At 35.4% G+C, this 25,125-nt stretch overlaps 2 protein-coding genes across 7 annotated transcripts in view; both read left to right on the forward strand.

Moving 5' to 3' along the window:
• Positions 1-4,509: 4,509 nt before the first annotated feature.
• Positions 4,510-16,773, forward strand: RBM12 (RNA binding motif protein 12). Its single transcript, XM_087889266.1, has 3 exons — positions 4,510-4,628; positions 7,658-7,712; positions 12,508-16,773. Exon 3 carries the CDS (start codon positions 12,529-12,531, stop codon positions 15,172-15,174), a length of 2,646 nt encoding a protein of 881 aa, XP_087745392.1. The 5' UTR covers positions 4,510-4,628; positions 7,658-7,712; positions 12,508-12,528; the 3' UTR covers positions 15,175-16,773.
• CPNE1 (copine 1) overlaps positions 4,514-25,125 on the forward strand; it is a 55,551-nt gene continuing 34,939 nt past the window's right edge. For 2 of the 6 annotated variants that reach the window (XM_034414121.2, XM_087889271.1), the window contains exon 1: positions 4,514-4,628. The gene's annotated coding sequence lies outside the window, so the exon portion shown is untranslated. Of the gene's footprint in view, positions 4,982-7,623; positions 7,713-25,125 lie in introns of those variants that run through there. The other 4 variants (XM_087889268.1, XM_087889267.1, XM_087889269.1 and 1 more) reach the window with 3 other exon arrangements.

Here is a 25,125-nt window from a genome sequence, read left to right on the forward strand (position 1 = left end):
TCTGGACACGTTCAGTCAGAAGATCATCCTACTCCAGGTCTGAAAAACAAAGGAACATTGTTTTCATAGGAAATATACAGCAAAGGATGCTTGGTTACAATGCAGTTAATGATTGAATAATATTAATTCCTCACATTTATGTAACTGTTCATTTCATAGAACATGAGTAGGCTATGTACCTTAAAAATCAATTGGATGTTGTGGGAACCTCCTCAATATGACCTCCATCCAAATTTATGTTTAACCATTCATGCAGAAGAAAAAGTTGATTAGTTTTATAGTCATGATATAGACCAGATTGTTACGATATTTTCAGGATCAGACTCAATAAATAAGTTGAGAATTAGAAGTTCAAACAAAACACTGTTTATTTACAGAAGGCATTCTATATTCACTGAATAATCACAGATAGAAGCACAGAAGGAATGCATACAGCTCCTTATATATACAATGGATGGAGCTAGATATGGGAGTGGTGAAATATGAATACATTAAGTAGTGAAGAATAAGTTAACCCTGATACCCTGATCATGTATTATTTACATAATGAAGAATAAGGCATTTACTTGTGACAAATCCCCCTCTAAATGCCGATTCGATATATTACAACAATTACATTCAGATTCAGAACAATATAAAACTTGTAACTTAGAAGTCAAGTATTTATGCTGCTTAGAAGGCAAAGGCTTTGTTAATATGTCAGCTATTTGCTCTGATGTTTCGCAATGAACTGCTTTAATAAATCCATCCTTGTTCAAATAGATTGAACAAATAAGCAAGTGAGATGTATTGCTTAAGGTTGGAAATCAGAATGTTAAAGATGAAATAGTACGGAGGAAAAGCAGTTGTATGGGCTAGCAAACAAAAATGATGCAGAAAGATAATTGATCAGTTTCTGCTAATTGTATTATTCCTTCATTGTTAACTTCTCAGAAAGAGGTTCCAACCTCAAATTGGTATGATAAAGGACAGTAATGAACAGATAACTGATTCATAGGTTAAAGAAAGATGGAAATAATGTAATTTTGTACAGTAGAAAAATCAGCATCTAAAATATCTTAGAAGATATTGCCTATATACAAGAACCTCTAGTGTTAGAATATGAAATTAGATTAATATACTATTCATAAATTTAAAAGACTACAGAATTTGATAGACTCTATAGAAATATGGTAAGAAAGAAGAGAAAACTCAGAAAAAGATTCCAACCAAATTTTAGGGCAAATCTGGAGAGTGACACAGTGACCCATAGACTGAAGAAGTCAATTACATACCAATACCAAAGAAATATTTAATGAAGTATTCAAACTCTCATAAAATATCCTTAATTTCACATCTCAGGAAAACTATGGGTGGAATCATCCAATGTAGAATAGAGAACTACATGGTATAGGACAATGATGGCTAACCTTTTTGCCTATACTATACTATAGAAGATGCCAAATGTACAAGATGGGTTTCGCAAATGCTGAGGAAAAAGATACATTATTGTGGATGCATGCTAGACAATTGAGAAAACCAAAGGATAGAGGAAAAAGACAATGTGTTTTATTGGTTACAGAAGGCCTTTGATTGTATTGACCATTTCAAGTTATAGATCAATCTTAGGAAAATGAGAATTCCAAAATATATCATTGTCCTATTGTGAAATCTATATCTAGAATAGAAAGCCACAGTCTGGATGAAATTTGGCAAAACATGGAACTGACATTAAATGAAAACAAATATACTAAAGTGCTGACAATTTATTCCTTTTAGGATCATCAGAAAAGGAAGCAGCATGCAACAAATATATCTTATATTAATACATAGGATAGCTATGAGAAAAAATGCTCAGATGTTATGACATCTGTATCTACAAAGATTAGTACTGTGCAGGCAGTACTTTCTGTGATGCTCTATGGAAGAGATATTTTGGCTTTGAAGAAGCAGGACAGAAAGTATTGATGTTTTTGAATTTCAGTATTGGAGACTTGTGAAGAAAATAAACAAATGAATCACAAAAACAAAACTCAGAATTCTCACTCAAGCCTCAAATTGTATTTTGGGCACATTACATAAAGACCTAGTTTTTTTAGTAGTCTATAATATCTTGTATCTTTTGTTGCATAACATGCATGCACAAGATTATAGTCCCAGTAATATAACTGCCTAGAGGCACTGAGTTATATCTTCAGTCACATCTCCTGCTTGGCCAGATGTAATGTGAGAATAATCTTGAGGAACAGAAAGAACTGCAACCAAGACAATAAAATAAAAGAAATCTGAGGCCAAACAGAAATGTAACTTGAGGAAATGTCTCAGACATAACTCCTTAGTTCTGTTATAAAGGCAGGGAGGGGAGAGGCACTTTCAAACTTGCAAGATGTGTTACTATAACTCCATAATAAATAGTAGTAATATTCATAACTTTGATTTTCTAGTCTGGTCTACCTCAAAGAGCTGAAATGCTAGCAGGGTACAGCAGTGTACCAAAAGCATACTGATAATACCTTATCCCATACTATTGGATGATCTCTCTCAATAGCCTCATGTAGATGTTAAATAATGGAGGGGGAGGGCCTAAGGGTTTGATCATTAACACTGAAATTAGCTCTTCAGAAATGAGTACCAGTGGAGCACAGCTCATCCTATCCCCAGCTCAATTAACATGTTTGATGACATTGAAGACAGTTGACCAGTTGACCAGATCAAGCAAGATCAGGATTATTCCAAACCTATTACAGGTCATCCACAATAGCAACTAATGTAAAAAATAAAAGGTTCCCTGTCCAGTCATGTCCGATTGTAAGCTGATGTCTGTTTCTTAACCGGGGAAGCCAGCATTGCCCAAAGATATTTCTGTGGTCATGTGGCCAGCATGACTATACACCAAGGCGCACAGAACACTGTTACCTTCCTACTGAAGTGGTACCTATTTATCTACTCGCATTTGTATACTTTTGAACTGCTAGGTGGGCAGGTACTGGGACAAGTAACAAGAGTTCACTGCCTTGTGCAGCACTCAGATCATAAAGCGCTGTCAGCTTTCCAGCTGACAAGCTCAGCATCTTTAACCACTGAGCCACAGCAACTGATGTAGTTCTGTCTTATACTCAAAAAATCCAGATAATCTGTTTCATTCCAAGCTTTCTGTAATTGTAGTCTTACCATCTTTCCAACAACTTTTAAGATTTTAAAATAAAAGGCCATGTGGATTAAAATGGCCACATGGTTTCTGAAATCTGGAAATGTCTATTTAAAAATGTGTACTGTCTTTGTGCTTGTCAAATGCCATTAGTTTTGCAAGCTTTAACTCTTTTATATTTTAATCCTTAGAATTTGTGGACTCAGCATCTATACAGCACTTGCAATAAAGCCCAAAGATTCAGCCCTAACTACTGGTGGAATTGCACCAAAAAAGCAATATTAACAACTCTAATTCAACTATATATGTATCAGACAAAAAAAAAAATTCCAAAAGTAAAACCCCTAAGGATTTTAGGAATTAAAGAAAAAGGATTTAAGAAAATAAGGCGTGTCCTAATTAATGCAAGCTGCCTGGGGTTATTAAAAAATAAAATTAATATAGACATGGAATGCAAAAATGAGCTAACTGTTCAGAGTCTAATATCTATCTAGAAAATAACATTTATGTATGATACAGTGTAATTCTATATTACAGTATCATCTAAGGGAGTTTGTATCTGAACGAACAAGCCCATAGGGGTATACCACTGGATCCATGAAATGCACAAAACCACAAGGCAATTTGAAGGCAGCAGGAGGCAGCACCCAAGCCAATCCAAAAAACTAAAAAAGGTTACTGGGTTGACAGATTGGACCTAAATTTCAGAGCTGAAAATGAACTGGGCATCCAGTCACGAAATCATCCTCAAGAAGGCACCTGCAAAGCGTTTTTCTTTTCTTACGAAGAAAACAACATGTAGGTGTTCGTGCCCTTGGCAAGAGTCAAGCTGGACGGAGGAGGGGGATTTTATTTTCACCTGATGCAATTAGTTTGCTTTTGGAGTAGCGCTGTGTGAATTCCTCCGCTATAGTTTGAAAAACATGGTTTACTACTTTTACTCGTGAACAACGTGGAGGCAATTGTGGCTCGTTCAATCAGCCGTGATGAAACGAGCCATGCTTTAGCGTAAAAGCTGAACGTGTCTGTGAAACGAGGGGGGGGGGTTGAGATCGTTGGAGGAGACCTATTGGTACCTGTTAAATATTGTATTTTATGTCCGCTTGGTCCTAATATTCGCAGAACTTTTCGCAGGTACTTTTCAAAATAGTGCTTCGTGACATTCGTGAAGGAAGGTTACTAACCGAAGCGTTCGGCGCAAAGGAAATATTAATTGTTAGAGCACTTAGCACCTTCGCGCCGCTTCAGCAGAAAACAAGTTTTTTGAAGAGGCGCTTTTAGCGCGACGCCTCGGTGCCTTTAATTCTCCCGAAAAGCCTCATCGCATCACCTTGGGGTGCCGCCCATTGTAGACCCTCCTTCCCTCTCTGCCTCCCAACGGGACGGGCAGAAAGGCGGTGCGGTCGGGCAGCCATTTTGTGGCGCTGCTCGGTCGCTGGCGCCGGGCTCGGCGGCGAGTTGGTTTCACTCTAACCCTTTTTCCTCCCGTACAGGCTCCTCGGTAAGAACACGGAACTCTCCTGCCTCGCTGAGGAGCGGGAGGGGAGACAGGGCTTGCCCACCCCGGTTGCAAGCGAAACATGGCGCTCTTTCACTGCGGCTGCACAAAGGCTGCGGCGCGGAGGGGGCGGGAATTAGGCCTGAGGGAAATTCCAGAGCCTCGTTGCCTCCTAAGTCTTAGATCCATAGTGGGGTCATCGGTACGATTTCTTCGGAGGATGTGTAACGTCCCCATGGTATATTAGTCTTGGCGCGCAGGTTTGTGTCGTTTCTGTGAATGGCTGAGCTGGCTCCGGGCAGGGAAAAACTGCCTATGGGCCTCGTCGTTTTGTAACCCCGTTTCTTATGGGGTAGGTGAGTATTGGTGCTCTTACCGTAAATTGGCTGCGTGAAGCCAGGCTTTTCCAGGGCCTCCTCGGGCCTAATTTGATGTTGCTGGTCGCCCGGCCAAGGAAAAGTGCAAGCGCCCTCGTTAAAGGGGAGGGAAGCGAAGTGAGGCTGTTTTGGATTTTAAGCCAAGATGGCCTTGGCTGCGGAAAACGCTGCAACGATCACAGTTACTACAATACGTCTGCTTTCTGGTTTGAATAAAATTGCTCTCTTGCGCATATTCATTAATGATACTTGGCTTAATCTAAAAATGCTATTATAATTCTTGATCTTTTCGGACTGAAAATAGTGTCATTTTATACAAGTTCCGGTATTGGTGTGTATTTGTTTTTGTTTTTTGTTTTAATCGTGAATGGTCTTAAGGCATGCATTGACTGCACTTTTTCATTACATAAATGCGAAATCCGAAACTGGTCCGTCTTGGATGCAAACAATTTTGTGAAGTGATAATAGGTGAAAACAAATGTCAGTATTGGTTAAAGTGATTTAAAGGAAATATTTTCATAAGGCTTGGTGTATATTCTATTCTATATGTTCAGCCTGGATGCTTTTTTAAAAAAAGTTCTGTGTTGAAAAAGATAACATATCCATTAGTTCTGGAGAGATGAGAGAAAGTAATTATATATAGAATTTAGTCATATGCTTTGAAATCTTGATAATATAGAGCTGTATTGGATACCTTATTATGTTGACTTATTTTTCATGTTGGAGAATGGTATAAATGCAAACAAATCCTAAACAGAAGCAATAATTGATGTGAATTCACTAGATACTTTAAAAAGTCAAAAGTTGCAGAAATTTAAATGTGTTGAAGTACAAATGGATAAAACAGCTTTATAAAAGTTTTCAAAAATAAGGTTTGGCATTTTGAGTTCGGTGAACTTGAATTGGAAAGCTTGTCTGGCATTTTGTCTTTATATTGACTTCAGCTCTGTGAATTAATTTATTTTTGTTTTCTTATTTCTGTTCTCTTCCCAGATGTTGGGTAAGCACATTAAGTCTGCAATTATAGTGTAACCGAAGGATCCAAGAAAATGTTGAGAAGCTGTTTGTACTTTAGAATATTTCACTTTGTCATACTTTCACAAGTATCATAGTTCCATAGGACTTTGATGTGTACTTTCAAAATTCAGTTGCAGATGTTGGAAGTGAGATTTGTGAAAATAATTAGCCCAGTTATCAGCATTGGAATGATGAAGATCAGACACAGACATTGCAGAACATTTCAGCATATTAATCTCTCTCTCTACACACACACACCACATTTTGATGGTTTAAATATGTAGTCATGCATGAAGTTTATACAAAATAGAAGCAAAGGGAAAACAGCATGTTGACAGGTTGTTTTGAGTAGAAATATCAAGTAAACTGCAGCTTCTAGCATGTCTTATGGACAACTTCTGACTTATATGAAAATGAAATTATGTGTAAAAATTTCAAGATTTTCAAGTGAACGAAAGTACAATTTGTGCCAATATATTCTTTCACAAACCAACATGAACATTTAGGAAGCCAGTGAATATTCTGGTCAGTTTAGATTTGGAGGTGTGGTTTTTTTCCTCGCTATCCTGTTTCCCCCAAAATAAGACATTCCCTGATAATAATAAGCCCAATCGGGCTTTTGAGTGCATGGCAATAAGGCCAAGCGCTTATTTCAGGGTTCAAAAAATATAAGACAGGGTCTTATTTTTGGAGAAACGTAATATTTGAGGCTTTAATTTGAATTTGGTGGAAAGTATTAATCATGTGGTTATGTTATGCTAGTTTTAAACACTTGATAAATTATAGGAATACAGGTCAATAAAAACTTCCTTTCTGTAATGCTTAAATACCCTTAGTTACCAGCACTACTTGTTCAGGTATTCATGGCATTTTTATTCCGTTTATTGTTGGCTTCGTTTTCTTTCTTTAAATAGGATATTATTTTAGATTTTGTAGTTACTGAGTGCCAAATTACAGATCTTGTAGGTATTCCTAAACTGCCAAAATGGACAACCTTGCTTAATGTTTGGTACTTTTTTGATTGTGGAATAATATTTTGATCTATTCCGTTGAGAATGAATTGTCCTGTTTCTAATTTGCATTGGATTATACCATTTTTTTAATTGATCAGTGACAGTTTCACAGCAAAATATGTGAATGGAAGGTTGATGTATGGTATTGAGGATTTAATCTGATTTCTGCAACTGTGGCAGGATCTCAAAGACTATTGGAGGGGTTTTTCCTATATAATTGGATGAGAAATTCTATTTTTTCTTGATAGGGGAAAAATAATCATCTTTTTGAAATCAGTATTGGCAAATTATATATCTAATGAGCATATAAATTTGAGAGAATACAGTATGTTATGGTTTTTTTAGTTATTTTCATGTTTATGTTTGTACTTTGATATAAAATAAACACTAATTGTTGTTATTGTGAACTAATGTGAGAGATAAACAGAAGTTTTAATTTGGGCATGCTCAAACCTGTGGTTTGCTATATATTGGGAGTACTTTATCATGGTTTTGTCCCCAAGGTTTCTTTAATGCACAGTTCAGAATGGACTGTTAACTGTAGCTATATGTTACTTGCATTGATTCTTGCCTCCATTTATTCTTTATTGCAGTCTAAAAGTTGGTTTTAATTGGTTGCCCACAGGATTGACTTGGCTTCTACTACTTGTTTAAGGAAAAAAAACCATCTCTCTTTGCAGGTAAGATGCTCTCAAAATATATTTATGATTAATGAGCACAATTGGACAACTCAAGATTATTTTGCAATGATTTTGAATATATGCATTGATTTTAAACATTTCAGTCACCAAAACAGTACAGATTTTTTTTCTCCTTGATGTCCCAGTTTAATATATATATATATATTCATTCAGTGAGTGAGGTTGTATTAATATGGACTTTATTTACTTTAAAGTAATAGATTTAAAACATTTTTTGAATATATGGACAGGCTGTTTTTCTGGAGACTACAATATTATGCTGCTTGTATATGTTGGTTGGTTATACTTTGAATATGAAGAGGCTGTTTATATACAATAATTCTGTTTTGTATTTTAAAATAATATTTTTTATTTCTTTGCATTTTAAAATGTTCTAAATAGGCTCCCTATGACAAAAAAAATCTGTGGTTTTAAATATTAGAGCTTTATAAAATTGGTTTATTATAGTTCTCTTTATTTTTATTTTGCTCTATCTGAAAGGTAGAGTAGCTATCAAAATATAAAACATTACTACATGCCAATAGCATAGTGAAGATATGAAAGTAAAAGACTGAAGTTATTGTAAACATTTTTCACTATCATTATGAAGACAGATAGTCGTGAGTTTTTTAAAGCTATATATGCCTCTCATATCGATCCAATATTAATTTTGAAGGTGCCTAATGTCTCTTAGTACAGGTAGTCCTCAACTTACGACTACAACTGACCCCAAATTTCCTTTCCTGAGCAAGACAGTTGTTTTGCTAATTTTACAACCTTTCATGCCACAGGGAGTAAATCACTGCAGTTAGGTTAGTAACATGGTTACTAACCAGTGGTGGGTTGCCCCCCGTTCACACCGATTCTATAGCACCAGTAGTAAAACCGGCGGGAGGCTCTGCCCACCGACCCTGACATCATCAAAATGCTTCTGCACATGTGCAGAAGAGCAGCGCGCGCATGTGAGTGAAGCAAGCGCGTGCGGCCCCGTTGCGAACCAGTAGTAAAGGTAGGTAGAACCCACCCCTGTAACAAGGTGGTTAAGTGAATCTGGCTTACCCATTAAGTTTATTTGTAGAAGGTCGCAAAAGTTGACCACATGATCCTGGAATAATGCAACTGTCATAAATACATGCCATTTGCCAAGAGTCTGAATTTTGGGTTACATGACCATGGCGATGCTGCAATGGTTGTAAGTGTGAAAACTGGTCATAAAATCCTTTTTTTAGTGCTGTTGTAATTTTGGTCACTAAATAAATGGTTGTAAGTCGTGAACTACCTTTATTTTGAGCAAATTTATTAGACCGAATTATTTTGATTACAAAGATGTAGCTATCTGCATTGGTCTCAAAATTGTTTATGGTTGCAGAGAAAGTTCTGTATATAACTCTTTCAGTTAGTAATTGCTTTCTTAGATGGTAATTGCATTTTGCTTAGTAATTGGAAATGTATAGTAACTTACGTGTTATATTAAAGCACATAAATATTTAATACAAATAATGTATTTATATCGATCTTGAAAAATCTCCAGCTTACCTTCAGCCAAAACTTGTATTTGGAGATGTATTGTAGAGTTTTTACATATATTTTACATATTTTCACAATATGTAGTTGGCCTGCTGTTGTGACTTCCCTTATGTTTGACCTATCAGATGATGGTCACAGAGAAAGGCAAATAGCTTTGGCTAGGTCTTCAAACCTGTAATTTGTTTAATAATCAGTATAGCTCTTAAAATCTGAATAAAAACATCAGTAGGATTTGAATATTTGATTCATAATACCTAAATCTTTGGAAAATGTGAATATTTATGTGGATTGTTAATGCAAAACAAACCCCTTAAGTCTTTATAATACAAGAAAAGGCTAAAGCAATTATATCACCTAAAAGACTGAGTAGGCCACTTGGTTTTGCCACTCAACTTACACATTTATTCATGGTAGGTTCTACAGTCCAAAGGCATATATGTCTAAGCATTTAAATACCTCTCTTTTATTCCTGGTTGATCAATGATGATCAATGTTACAGTAGGTAATTTTCTAATTTTCTACTAAACACTTGCTTTTGATATTAAATACTTTTAATATTGACAAATTGGACTGCTTCTAGTGTTTTTAACTTTTAAAGCATTAAGCATATTTACATGTGACCATTATATAGGAACTCAATTTTAAACTCATTCCTTGTTTATTATATATATTGGCCTTACATTATAATAAACTCCGATTTGTAGCTAAAGTTAACTAGTTTGTGTGGATTTTGAATTGTCTTCCATTTGAGTAACATATTTTTAGGATACAGTATTTCTCCCATTGAAACTTGAAATGCATTTTTATTAATATCTGTTACGGTATTTGGAAGATTTTATTTGCTTTCTCTTAACAATATTGGCCAATAGTGATTTTAATACATATAAAGAATTTGCTAGCAGGAAAAATAACTGCATAAAATAACCTTCGTACATATTTTTTGATATATGATGATTTTGGAAATAAGCATATAGGTATCAAATCATAATTAGGTGAAAAAATGTATTGGTTTATGTTGTGAATACAGTACAATACACCCCGAATAAAGAATCCTTCTGGCCTTCTGTTTGGTACAACCTTTTGTCCATAATAAAAGGAAACTCAATTGTGTTGTATAAGGTGACACAAAAACTGCCTCTCCAATTTTGCCTTGTCATTAAGTTTATTTAATTATACATTTTTCAGGTATGGGAGTATTAATCTCAGTTTTAATAACAGAATTTATGATGTTGCCAGTGAGTGTATGTTTACATGTTCTGCAGAATTTGTAGACCAGCATAGTCTTACCATTCCCAATTTCAATGTCTTCTCAGTGTACCTATACAGGTAGTTTTCAACTTATGTCTGCAATTGAGTCCAAAATATCTGTTGCTAAGTGAGACATTTGTTAAATGAGTTTTGCCTTAGTTTACGAACTTTCATGCCACAGTTGTTAAATGAATCATTGCAGTTAAGTTAGTAAAATGTTTATTAAGTGACTATGGCTTCTCCATTGACTTGCTTGTCAGAAGGTTGCAAAAGGTGATCACATGACCCTGGGACATTGCAACCATCATAAATATAAGTCAGTTGCCAAGCATCTGAATTTCGATCATGTGACCATGGGGATGCTACAATGGTTGTAAGTGTGAAAAACAGTCATAAGCCATTTTTTAAAGTATGTTGTAACTTTGAACATTCACTAAATAAATTTTGTAAGTCGAGGATTACCTGTATTGATGAATGGATGGCTTTGTTGCATCATTAGTTTTAGTATATATAGAGATACAAATGCATACATATATTTTAAAGGAGAATTAAACTAAATTTGTTTTGAAGATTCTAGCAGCATGACCTTTTATTAGTTTCCTGTCTTATTTTATCTGTGTTATAAATTCTAAGGCATTGGTTGAGCTTTCATTCTTAGGACTATTAGTTTTTGGTGATTTCAGTTAAAATTAATGTTCTCTGCAACCATAAGGAGACTTTAATTAAACAAGGAAGGGTTCCTCCCATTTTATTTTTTGTCTCACTTTTCTGTCTATGTAAAATCCAAGGCAAATTGCATCAATTGAATGTACAATATTAGAAATGCAAATTATAAAGCATGAAATAATTAAAAACGAGGCAAATTTAAAATCAAAACTCAGTCAAGTAAAAATTTGATGAAAGATGGGTTTTTATACTGTCCTTAATTTGTACAGTAATATGGCCTGAACAAACCTCCTTGGAGAATGTATTCTATAGCTAGGGAACACCACAGTAGAGGATTCTCTCCTGTGTAGTCTATGGGTAACTTTTTAACAGTTTTGGAGGTGGACTTTCAAAAGATCCCTTTCTGCTTAATTAAGTAACCAGGCCGGCAGATGGATAGAGGGAAAGGTAAATCCCAATCTTTTAAAGATTGGGATTTTTGAAATGATGAAAATCCTAATAGAGTAGATTTTTGGAATCCCAGCATTCTTTTTAATGTTGTTTGGAAGAAGATTTCCATGTTAAATCATATGTTAAATAATAATTCTCGATAGTGTATTCATTCATAGATATTCCTGATCTTTCATTATAGAAACATTTGTGTCATTGCTACTTAGCTGAATCAGAGATGTTCATGGCTATATTTTAATACTGTTAGTAGTAGAAAGATCTAACATTAGTTTTATAGAGACTGAGAAATAAGAGTGAACTTTTGGTTTGGAGCCTATTCCTAAAAGTAGAAGGTTCTATCGTGGCTAGAAATTCTAGAATTTTTTGTCCAAATACAGTGTCAGATCTTCTAGTTTACACAAAGAAATTACTGTAGGAGAGAAAAGGAAACTACCAAGGGATGAAGAGGGGCCGTGAGCAGGATGCAAAGATGCTAAGTGATTGGATATCCATAACTCTGGTTTTAATGCCTACTTATCTTTAAAGAACTTTCTGTTATAGTTTGGGCCTGAAATATAAGCTTTGATTTATAATTTTTCCAGCCTGCTTCAAATGCAATTTGTGGATTGGATTGTGCAAAGTTCTGATTTAATGCTTTCTTGGAGGGTTTCTCTTTTTCTTTTTTTGGTGCCAATTCTTGATTGGATTCAAGCTAATAGCTTTGTCACTTCATGTTGCAGTTTACTTGAAAGACTTGTTATGATCTTGCTTTTATATTAGTCTGTGTAGAAAGTACCATGTAAATAGATGTAGAAAATAGAATTCTCATTCAAGATCTTCAGGAACATTAAAAAGTAATGATTTCTAGATTAAACATGTGGTGTCATGAATAGTCTGACCTAGTCGTTGCTTTTCTCATCTGCAGGTGTGTGTATTTCAGCGCAGCATGGCTGTGGTCATCCGCTTACAAGGTCTCCCAATTGTGGCGGGGACTATGGACATTCGTCACTTCTTCTCTGGATTGACCATTCCTGATGGGGGCGTGCATATTGTAGGGGGTGAGCTGGGTGAGGCTTTCATCGTCTTTGCCACTGATGAAGATGCAAGGCTTGGTATGATGCGCACAGGTGGTACCATTAAAGGGTCCAAAGTCACCCTGTTGCTGAGCAGTAAAACTGAAATGCAAAACATGATTGAACTCAGTCGTAGGCGTTTTGAAACAGCAAATCTAGATATACCGCCAGCAAATGCTAGCAGATCTGTTCCACCACCTAGTTCTGGAATAAGTAGTAGAGTGACTCTTTCTACTACAGTATCTAATTTTAATAGCCCTTCTCCGAGTGTAGTAACTGCAGCAACTTCAGTTCATGAAAGCAACAAAAACATACCAACATTTTCCACTGCTAGTATGGGAACCGCACCTCCCAGTTTGGGTGTTACTTTTGGAAGTCCCACTTTTAGCTCTACTATATCTAGTACTGCCTCGCCAATGAATACAGTTCCACCTCCACCAATACCTCCTATTCCAACTTTACCATCATTGCCCCCAATGCCTTCTATTCCTCCCATACCTGTTCCTCCTCCTGTTCCTACATTGCCTCCTGTGCCTCCTGTCCCCCCAATACCTCCTGTGCCTCCTGTCCCACCTATGACATCTCTGCCTCCTTTATCAGGAATGCCTCCTATGAATCCCCCGCCTGTTGCTCCTTTACCTGCTGGAATGAATGGGTCTGGAACAGCAATGAATTTAAACAGTAACTTGAATCCAATGTTCATGAATCCTATAAATGCTATTCAGATCAATTCTCAAAGTAGCGTGAAATCTCTTCCTATCAATCCAGACGATTTGTATGTCAGTGTTCATGGAATGCCATTTTCAGCAACAGAGTCTGATGTCAAAGATTTTTTCCATGGACTCCGTGTGGATGCAGTACATATTCTGAAAGATCATGTGGGACGCAATAATGGAAATGGACTAGTTAAGTTTTGCTCTCCTCAAGATACATTTGAAGCCTTGAAAAGAAACAGGATGCTGATGATTCAACGTTATGTCGAAGTTAGTCCGGCAACAGAGAGACAGTGGGTTTCTGCAGGGGGTCATATAACATTCAAGCAAACTATGGGTCCTTCTGGACAAAACCATCCTCCTCAAACTCTCTCTATGTCCAAATCTCCTAATGGACAGAAAAGATCAAGATCCAGATCTCCACATGATCAGGGTTTCTGCGTTTATTTGAAAGGTCTTCCCTTTGAATCTGAGAACAAACACGTAATTGATTTCTTTAAAAAACTAGATATTGTAGAAGACAGTATTTACATAGCTTATGGACCCAATGGGAAAGCACTTGGTGAAGGTTTTGTTGAATTCAGAAATGAAACTGACTACAAAGCAGCTTTGTGTCATCATAAGCAGTACATAGGAAATCGTTTCATTCAAGTTCATCCCATAACTAAAAAAGCTATGTTAGAAAAAATAGATATGATCCGGAAAAGACTACAAAGTTTCAACTATGACCAGAGAGAAATTATGATAAATGCAGAAGGAGAGATGAGCCCATCTAAACTCTGTGCACACATATCTAATATCCCCTACAATATTACCAAAATGGAAATTCTTCAATTTCTTGAAGGGCTGGCCATAGAGGAGAGTTCTATACAAATACTTGTTGATACTAATGGACAAGGATTAGGACAAGCGCTGGTCCAATTCAAAACTGAAGAAGATGCTCGTAAGTCAGAGCGCCTACATCGAAAGAAACTGAATGGGAGAGATATTGTGTTGAGAGTGATTTCTCTTGAAGAAATGAGAGAAATTGAGAGAAATCCTCCCTCTCAAGCAAAAAAAATGCCATTGAAAATGCCATTGCAAGGGGGTACAGCAATGCCAGGAGTACAGAATGCTGGTGGGGATGAGCATTCTTTCATAAGTGGTAGTTCAAAAGATGTAAAGAGTGGTCCTCCTTTTCATTTTCCTGGCAATTTCAGTGGTTCTAATGTATTTGGTCCTCCTCTTCCACCACCAGGAATAGGGGGAGGTGGTTTTGGTGACTCCAGGCCAGGAATGCCTGCTATTGGAAGCAGTGGCTTGCCTGTTATGCCTGGTACAGGTATTGATGTCCCAGGTTTTGGAGGTGGGCCGAGTAATTTAACAGGGCCTTCTGGTTTTGGAGGAGGTCCTCAGAATTTTGGAAATGGCCCTGGTAATTTAACTGGTCCTCCTAATTTTGGTAGTGGACCTCCAGGTCATAGTACTGGGCTTGGACATATAAGTGGACCTCCAGGGTTTGGACCTGGACCTGGAAACATGCATATTACTGGGCCACCTGGGTTTGGAGCTGGGTCTGGTAAGCCGGGGCCTACTGTCATTAAAGTTCAAAATATGCCCTTTACTGTATCAGTGGATGAAATTTTGGATTTTTTCTATGGTTATCAAGTAATCCCAGGTTCAGTGTGTTTAAAATACAGTGAGAAAGGCATGCCTACAGGTGAAGCAATGGTTGCATTTGAATCTCGTGATGAAGCAATGGCAGCTGTTGTTGATCTGAATGACAGACCAATAGGCTCACGAAAAGTCAAGCTTGTTCTAGGTTAGTTGGAGTATAACATCCTTGTAGATTAGTTATTAGTGCTGTGATTTATGCATTCAGACTGTTTTATAGTAGCTCCAGGTAGAAACTATAATTTGTTTAAACTACAAATTTGTTTTGATAAAAATGAGAACACTGGTTTAACTGTTTACAGAACAATTGCTGCAAGAGAAAATATACATCACAGTGGATGTGCAGTTCTGCCAGTACAGATACATGGAAAAGGATTCTCATCAATAGAGAAGTTTTCTAATGCTCAATTGACCATGAAATATTCATCATGGAGTCCAGATTGGTTTGTTGAAAGTTAGGAAAGTTGAAGAAAATTGTCATGATGAAGTTAGTGATCTCTTAGTGGGTGCTACTGAAGCCATTGTAAAATAGAAACAAGATATTCCTAGAGTTGGTTAAGAGCTGGCTGAATTTCTTTGTTTACACGAGTCAAAGATTTTTCTGTTTTTAAAGTCTTACTTTGCAACTGAATAAAGTCAAAGTATACACAGATTGTTTATGTACTTGTTTTCAAAGATTCTTGGTATATGGACAGTAAAATTAGAGATAGGCGGTTTTCCTATATATGAACAGAACAATCTGTAAAATTCCAGCTTTTTTGTGGAATAATTTTAGTTATTATTGCAACTAATTATATAGAATATATTTGCCACAAGTGCAGGTACCCATGTTGTTGTTCTGCATCTTTATTCACTGTATGATTAAAATGAATACGTGAAGGTGCCATGCAATGCCATAACTTGAAAAAAAAATGTTTGATTAGATGGTTTTGTTAGGATTGTATGTTACAGTTGGAATAGGATGCTTATCATTTGGTTTTTGTACACTGTGTATGTTGTGTATTTTTTTGAATCACATTCTTATAAAATCTCTTGGTTTAATACGTGAACATAAGGGACTGATGCGAAGTGTTAATGTTAGTAATCATTTGTGTTACTATTACTTCTTGAACTTTTGTGAATTATTACTATGGATCACTTAAGACATTAAAGCTTTGCAAACATATCCCAGTACATTTGAGTTCTTACAGTCTTTACAATGGCTTATATTTTCACTTTCAATCTCTATGTAGTGTTGTTGTTTTTTTTAAGTAGGATTTTCTTAGGAAAGAGAAGATACCGTTATATAGAAAAATCAAAGTAGAAATTTGGACTATTCATGATTAGAGTTCAAAAATGGAAAGATTGAAATAAGTTGTTTGAAAAACCCTTTGAAAATCATTGTATTTTAAACAACTTAAAAGCTATTCTGTTCCTAGTTAAACAGTGTCTTTTGAGTTGTGTATGATGGAACATTTGAAGTGCACAGCCTGTTTTGATATAGAAATGCAAGTGGCGACTGTTCTATTCACCCAGTGTGTAAAATGGATGCAAAAGCCTATTGAATGCTACATCAGAGAGGATTTTTGCAGTTTGAAAGACTGTGTGAAGGTGTTGCAATGAAGAGGTGGCTGCATTACAACTATTGTAATTCATGGATTTGAAATTGCTTTGACAGGAACTGAGATGGTGCACTCCTGAAAAATGACATGATTGATTGTACTACACTGTTAAACTTACTAAGCCTCTTGTTAATAAAGCTGTCTTTCTGAAGATTTGAGCTATCTATTTTTAATTGTTTGGTGTACTTCAACAGCAAAGGCCAATAAAAATACAGAATTTGGGTTGGTGATCTGACTAGGAAATGAAAATTTATTTTTATTTTGAAAAGCGTTACTTAATTGGGGAAGTGTTTTCTGTGAAGCAAAAAATCTCAGTTGAATCCAGATTAGATGTTCCAGAAATAAAGCCCCATTTGTTTATGGGTGAATGGGAATGGAGAGAGAGTTTCATTGATTTCCTGTTTTGCTGCGGCCTTGAGTATGGTCTCTCATGTTGCTCTGGTAAGTTCCCATGTCTTCAAAGACAGATTTTTGGGAGACAAAGGAATCATTCAGAAATTGCCTCATTGTTTCTTTTCAGTACATGGGGGTCCAGCTCACTGAACAATAAAATTGAGAGGTTGAATCAAAAGGTTCCTCTCCATGAAGAAAAAGGCTTCAACTACTCATATAAAACTTTCATGAGCTGCAGTTTTTTCTGTGAGCAGAGTGATATCTTTGGTTCCAGCTAGATATTTTTAATTGAACAATTTGTTAAGAAAATAGTGCGTGACTTACTTGATACTTAAAATTGCATCTCAGCATTGCTTTTCATGGTGTGAAATGCAATTAAAGTGCTGAGTTTCTCATTTAATAATTATATGACTAATTCTCAGTATTTGAGATGGAATTATTAGCATACTTCTGCATATTCTAGATAATATTGCAGAAGTGTGAGATTCTTGTATATAATTCTTTAATATTGCTTTGCAGATGGTGTTGAATATCTCATCTCATTGCTTCAGTGGTTTTTAATACATTAAAAATAATACACTAGTATGATTTTTCAATGTTTTATATATATAATCTCAAAGAAAAGATAGAAGTCAAGAACAAACTGCAACATATACTTCTGTTTGTTAGGAGAGCAACCAGAGCTTTTCTTCACACATGCACAAGAATGTCCAGTTACGATTAACAAAGACTGTGCATCTTAATAATATAGTAATGTCTGATATCAGCCACAGAAAGTTTCTTCCATAATGCAAGATAAAGTGAACTTTGGAACCTGTGTTAAAGATTCAGTAAGGTTAAAAGTGTCCTAGAAATTTATTTAAGATGGCAGTGGGGAGTAGACCTTATTCTTTTCTTCACTAGTAACTTTTTGAGAAGCCATTTCTTTGAATCTTGGAAATGGTATGAGGATATTGTAAATAAAAATTAAACTTGCTGGAAATGGAAGAACCCACCTTCCAGAGATACATTTCTCTTGTGCTGGGATGTATTATAGGTCTAATTAGATTCAATAGGTTTTTTTCCTGTTAATTTTCATTGAAAAAAAATTAATTTGATTAACTTCATGGAACATTCTGGATTGAAGGACAGACTATCCTTTACATAAGTATTGTTGAAAAAAATTAATTTCATTAATTTCATGGAATCTTCTGGAATGAAGGACAGAATATCCTTTACATAAGAACAGAGGGCATCAGAAGATCAAACCGTCATAGAAGTGAGACATACTACATATTAGCTTTCTAAGGATAATAATGATTAAACATTGTCACTTTGAAAAATATTTACCATATATTAGTTGAATAATAATGCTGCTCCTTGTTAGTTTTAATTTTACACATATCTGCTTTGAATTGATTGTTAAGGAGCAAGCATACTATAAAACTATATTTTCGGAACTGGAAATCTGATAATCTTGATAGTTGCAGTAATCCCTTACTATAGAAATAGATAACTTGTTTTGAAATTGTTAGTGATAAGAGTAAGCCTGGTTGGAAATAGTGAGATTGAATGAATTTGTATAAAGAGGAGGCAACTTTCCAGTGTTTTTCAAAAGTATTGGAAATTAGCTAATGGAAGAGGATTATTATTAATTTACTTGCTAGGCCTCCCAACTTTCAAACCACTTTGACTTCCAATCAGAAACCAATGTATAAAAATACAGTTGACCAGAAAAACAAAAACCAAACCAATAGATCAAAACATAATAAAACAAAAAAAGGTGCCACAATTACCCTATCCCATATGCCTGGGAGAATAGCCAGGTCTTCAGTACTTATCTGAATGATATAACAATGAACAACGGGACCATCCAAATCTCAGGGGTTGGGCAGCGGGAGAGATTATTCCATAGTGCAGTAAGAGTATATTTTCCTTCAGAATGACATTCTTTAATTATTCAGAGTATACTCAGCCTGCTGGATCAAATCAGACAGGCAAAGATAATTTGAAGACAAACTGTCCCTCAGATAGCTAAGCCCTATGACATGAAGGGCTTTGAAGGTGATAACTAGTGCCTTGGATTGAATAAACATGGAAGCCAACTGTCAACCAGTGCAGCTAATTGGGTCACACTTGCATAACATGATGCCCACATCAGTGCATTTTGAACCAGCTGTAGCCTTATAATGTTCTTTAAGGGCATCCCTGTGTAAAGCATGCTACCTTAATCCAATCATGAGGTAATATGAGTACAGATGACTCTAAAGGGTCTACTGGTCTAGGAAAGTTACAACTGGGGTATTAGATGTACCTGTTCAAAGGACCTCTTGGCTGCAGCTTACACTTGCTCTATGAGCAGAAGCTAAAACTTCAAGTGGACCCCCAGATTGCATACAAGTCTCATATAGGGAAATGCAGCCTTATTTGAGAATCAACAAAGAACACTTCTAGATTTGGTGGTGGGGGCAAATAGACATAGTCTGTGGTCAGAATTTATCAGGACTGACCCTTAATCTGTTCCTCCCCATCTAGATCTGCACTTCTTCCAGGCACTGGGTTAGGACTTCAACTGCATCTCTTGACAAGCCAGGAGTTAACAAGCACTGTTGGATATTATGTCTGATAGTGTTACTATCATGTGAAGATTTGCAGAAAACAAAGTGTATGTTAAAATATGATTTAAAACAGATAAAAAATTGATATTTTAACTGCACCACATGAATATACTTATAATACATTTTTGTAAATTTTGATAGAAATTTATAGCTTTTTCAAACAGTTCTATTTAAAACTATTATTGTGATATAGAGCAAAAATGTATAATGTTACCCCATCTGTATACGTGATGCTTTACTAAATAAGATAAGAAAAAATGAGTTTATTCCAAAGTGATTATGGATTACATTCCAGTGGGGAACAGACAGGTGTAACATGATCAATCTATTAAATGTGTAGTTACAGAAAGTTTTATTTGAGAACCAAGATTTCACAAACGTAGGATTTAAGCAGAAAACAGCTAATAGGCACTGATGCATAAAGGAGAACAAAAAGATAGAAAAAACAATTTTAAATAGCTGGCAATAGTTGGTTTCCTTTTTTCAGGCCATGTTTTGGGAATTTGGTGAAACCTAGAATATAATTTAACTTTCACTATTAAATATATTATAAACCTCAGGTGCTGACTGGTTTCTAATATGCTTTGTGTGATTTTGACTTGAGGGTTCTTAGTGCTCTCTGAGCGTGGATTTCTTGAAGACATTTCATTACCCAAACTACCCTGTTTCACCCAAAATAAGACAACCCCTGATAATAAGCCCAATCGGGCTTTTGAGCGCATGGCAGTAAGGTCAAGCACTTACTTCAGGGTTCATAAAAATATAAAACAGGGTGTTATTTTCAGGGAAACATGGTAGTTAATCATCATTTTGACTTGGTCTTTATGAACCCAGCGGCTGTTTGCTTAATCAGAATTTGTTTATCAGTGATGTATAGGTAGCCCTTCACTTAACAACTATTTCTTTAGCAAAGTTATGATGGCACTGAAAAAAGTGACTTATGACCAGCTTTTGCACTTAACTGTCACACTGTCCCCACTCTCAATGATTTGGCACTTGGCAAATGTTGCATACTTACAATGTTGCCATGTCCTGTGGTCACATGTTTGCCATTTATAATTTTGTGACAAGCAAAGTCAATGGAAAATCCAGCAGGGAAAGCTAGAAGTTATGGTTACATGATGTCTTGTTAAATTACCATGGTGATTTGCCTTGAGTATGCCTAAAATTGCCATATTCAATTTTAAAATTGAGTATGATCGTGTGATGCTTCACTTAATGAGTATTACCATTTAATAAATTTTCTGGTCCATATTGTCATAAGTCAAGGACTACCTGTAATGTAACATGTGAACCCAATTAATTATGAAATTAAGCCACCACTTGTGTTTCATTTGTTACATCACAAATTTCAATATGAGTTGCGTGTATCAAAATTATTATTGGAATGTTATCCAAATCTGGCAATTAGTCTCTGGTTCTTTTATTGGAGTAGGGATTCAGATACTTCAGACACAATTATCCATAAATAGATTTAAAATGCATGCCCAGTATTGGATAAATACAAACATTTTAGAACAGATATTTTGTAAATTCTTTTTAGTTGCCATTTTAAGGCAGTCCTTCAATTGTAATTATTACAATAAGTCATAATGAGTATTTTGGGGTGGGGGGAAAGTGGTATATGCAGTTAAACAGACATTCAATTCTTTATATATAATGGGCATATTGAAACAATAGAATTATTAGATTTTTATCCCAACTTTATAATTCAAGCCACATACTTATTACTCCTGCTTCCTATTTTTCTACAACAGCAACCCTGTAAGGTGGGTTGGGTTCAATGACAGTGATTGGTCCAAAGTCACCCAATTGGCTTTCATGCCTAATGGAGGTCTAAAACTCACGGTCTCCTGGTTTCTAGGCCAGTACCTTAACCACCACACCAAATTGGCTCTCTAAACTATAACATAGATAGGAAAAATTATGCAGAAATACTTCTAGAAACAATGCCTGTTTCGTAAGTGATTCTGTCTAAAGAATATGTGTTGTGTCAAAGCTGAAAAAAGTTTTTTCTTATTTCAGTAGGAAACAACCATTCAATTTAATTGGTATGTTTCTTTAATTGAGAGCGAGACTTTTTCTTCTATATCAGTTTGACAGTTCTTTAGGATTAACAAATTAAAGAGAACATTATGAGAAGAATTTTGAGCTGTGTATAATGTGCAGATCAGCATTGTGAAGCTTGTGGTCAAGGACATCCTCACTGGAAAATACCTGGTCTTCCAATGGGCATGATAGTGACAAAAGACCTAGAAGGAATAACAATGGTGATACCTTTTTGGGAGTTCTTATTTAGGGGTTTTGTTAGAGTAGCTTTGTTAAGACAAGTAGTGTTAACAATTAGTTCCCTCTTTTTGATGTTGGTCCGTTCCTTCCACAAAGATCTTAAGACCTAGCTTTTTACTCAAATCACCTGATCTGGTTGGGTTTTTTAGTTAACTATGGGATTTTAAATTGGATTTTTAATGCTGTTTAGTGATATTGTTTTTATTGTCATTTTGTACTTGTGAGCCGCCCCGAGTCCTTTGGGAGAAGGGCGGCATATAAATTTTAATAAAATAAAATAAATAAATAAATAGTTGTACCTCCAAATCTTAGTGTAGAGGTCAGATTTAAATGGGAAATAGTGCTAAACTTTACATCTTAAGTGAAAAATATGGGGGGGGGGTTGCTAGTACTTCACAGAAATGTGTGACAAAACAAAATCAAATTTATAGCCATTTAAAACTTGAACAACTTTTAATCTTACTTGTGTTTGCTTGCCATGCTTACAGTCAGGGTGCAAGACACAAACTCCATCCCAATAATAATAAAGTACAAGCAGTTTAAACATTATAACCATAACTGCCTAGAGACCTTAATTTGTCTCATCCCATCAATTATTTCTGTTTGGAGTACTGAATGCTTCATGAAAATTCTAAAATTAATCTCTGCAACTCACAGTGTACTTTAGTAAAAATATCTTCAATCCAAGCAAGATGTCAGTTATGAGGGATGATGGTTTTCAAAGTTTTGCACTAAAACTAGGATGCAATACCTATTACCTTACACATCCTAGAATTTCAGTTATGTCATGAGTTTTATTAATGTTGAAATAAATATATATTCAAACACGTAATTCAAGAAATCAGAAATCCTTTTTAAAATATTTATTTATTGGATTTATGTGCTGCCGATCTGGTCCAAAAGCAACACTGGGTGGCTTACAAACATTAGAAATAAATTAAAGTACTGAAATTTTGCACTCTAAAATGAATCCTAGCATGGGGTTTTATTGAATTATTCAGATTTTAATAATGTTTTTGCATTCATTACAGTAAAATTTTATGTACAATGCTACACTTCAGACATTGAAGCATAAAGAATAAAAACCAAGTTAACATTAATATTAAACTACAGACCTGTCAAAATGCATTGTACAAGAAATATATGACTACAAAATATTTTACAAAGGTGGTATCTGTTATAGAAAATGTGTTCTTTTGTACTTGTTCATCAGAAAATTTTTCTGATGTTTTTAATCTAAAGGTTCCAGAGGATAACATTATTGAATATAAATCAGTTTCAGGTAGGTGAAACTTCTAGTATATGATTGATAGGCAATTGGTATTTTTCAGTTATGTAGATTAGCTGCCTGCCTGTTTAACAAATCATTTTCTTCCTATTTGTATTATATTGCAAGTGCTACCCGGTTTTGAGATTTTCTTTCAAAGGAACATCGTTTTTATAGACATCTATTATATTATAATTTATAATAGGTTTAAATTATTCAGATTTAAAATTAATAAAGGGATTTCTAATAATTGTCTCACAGTCATCAAAGCAAATCCAGTTGCACTAGTTATAAATACTCTATTCCTTGAGAAGAAGCAATTTGAATGGCAATAGGAAGAAAGAATGTAGTTTTCCAAATTCCTCTGACTTTCCTGTTTTGAAAGTTCTGTACAGTAGAAATGTTGGATTCCTTTAGATAGTTGGATTTTGTAGAAAATGTAAATTAGACAAAACCAATAGCAATAGCATTTAGACTTAAATACCACTTCACAGTGCTTTACAGTCCTCTCTAAGCAGAGTCTGCATATTTCCCCCAACAATCATTTTACTGACCTCGGAAGGATGGAATGCTGAGACAGCCTTGAGCCTGGTGAGATTCGAACTGGCAAATTGCAGGCAGCTGGCAGTCAGCAGAGGAAGCCTGCAGTACTGCATTGTAACTACTGTGCCACCGTGGCTCAAAATCAAAGACAATATTCGTTGACATATTATTTTGCCCCCAACAAAATGTTGAATAGACAGGCAGTGGACACAATGAAAGAGATGATGTAAATGTACTGAGAAAAGGTGAGAAATTTACACATTCACAAAAGATTTTGTCATGACCAGCTACAAAACAGCCATTGCCTGCTGCATACACTCTAGTCCCCTGAGACATTCTGCCAGTCCACAAAGATTTATGTTTTGGCAAGTGGAAACATTTTTAAATAAAACTCTTAGGTGTAACCACTTGCTCTTTATATTTTCTATGGCTGTATGTAGAGCTATGTGTATAACTTTCCATTAACTTTTATAATCATAATGCATAAATGTGCATTAATCAAATCAGTTATGTAGTTTTATTGATACTGTAATGAAATTGTTCAACCACTGAGTTGTCGTAATTTGGTCAACAAAAGTAATACATTGCAATTCATACATATCCAGTAAAATTATTGCAAAGCTACGCAACAACATGCTAAGAATAATGGCATTTTAATTTTGTACTTGCTTAGGGAAAATCATTTAGAATTTAACTCACAAAGAACAAACTGATTGACCTGAGCTAATGCAACTCATCAACAATTACTTTTGCAAACCTTTCACAAAATTAATATATGCCAACTGTGTGTTACATCTTCTGAGAAATTACCCAATACTTTTATCTGTATTGGGCAGACACATTAACTTGCATTTGTCTTGCATCTGAAAAAAATAAAAATGTTTCCTTTACTTTCATATAAGTGTTTCAGATTTCCTTTACTTCTGTATTCTTCAGGTTTACCCTACCTCTAAGTAGCAAGCATACTTTCTTAAGTACATATAGATTTACCTTGTGTTGCCTTTAGTGGCAGCTTTCTATCCCAACCACAAACTGTTTAGAAGGACATCTAAAATATTGTTTCTTGTCCACCAAGTAATTGTCAGGTGAGCGTTTTTTTTAAAGAAATGTCAATTATTATTCAGATAAGAATGATGAAATACAGGTAGTCCTCACCGTATGACCACAACTGAGCCCAAAATGTATGTTGTTAAGTGAGTTTTGCATCATTTTACGACCTTCGTTGCCACAGTTCTTAAGTGAATCACTGCAGTAGTTAGTGACATTTGTTAAGTGAATCTGGTTTACCCATTGACTGTTGGTCAGAAAATCGCAAAAGGGGATCACATGATCCCAGGACACTGCGACTATCATAAGTATGAGTCAGTTGCCAATTGTTTGAATTTTGAACATGTGACCTTGGGGGTGCTGCAAC

This window comes from Pantherophis guttatus, chromosome 3, assembly GCF_059756535.1.
Source record: "Pantherophis guttatus breed Tessera chromosome 3, ASM5975653v1, whole genome shotgun sequence".
In the NCBI taxonomy this organism is placed as follows: Eukaryota; Metazoa; Chordata; class Lepidosauria; order Squamata; family Colubridae; genus Pantherophis; species Pantherophis guttatus.

Coding starts and splice junctions, on each gene's coding strand:
- RBM12 (XM_087889266.1), top strand. CDS start 12,529: ATGGCTGTGGTCATCCGCTTACAAGGTCTCCCAATTGTGGCGGGGACT.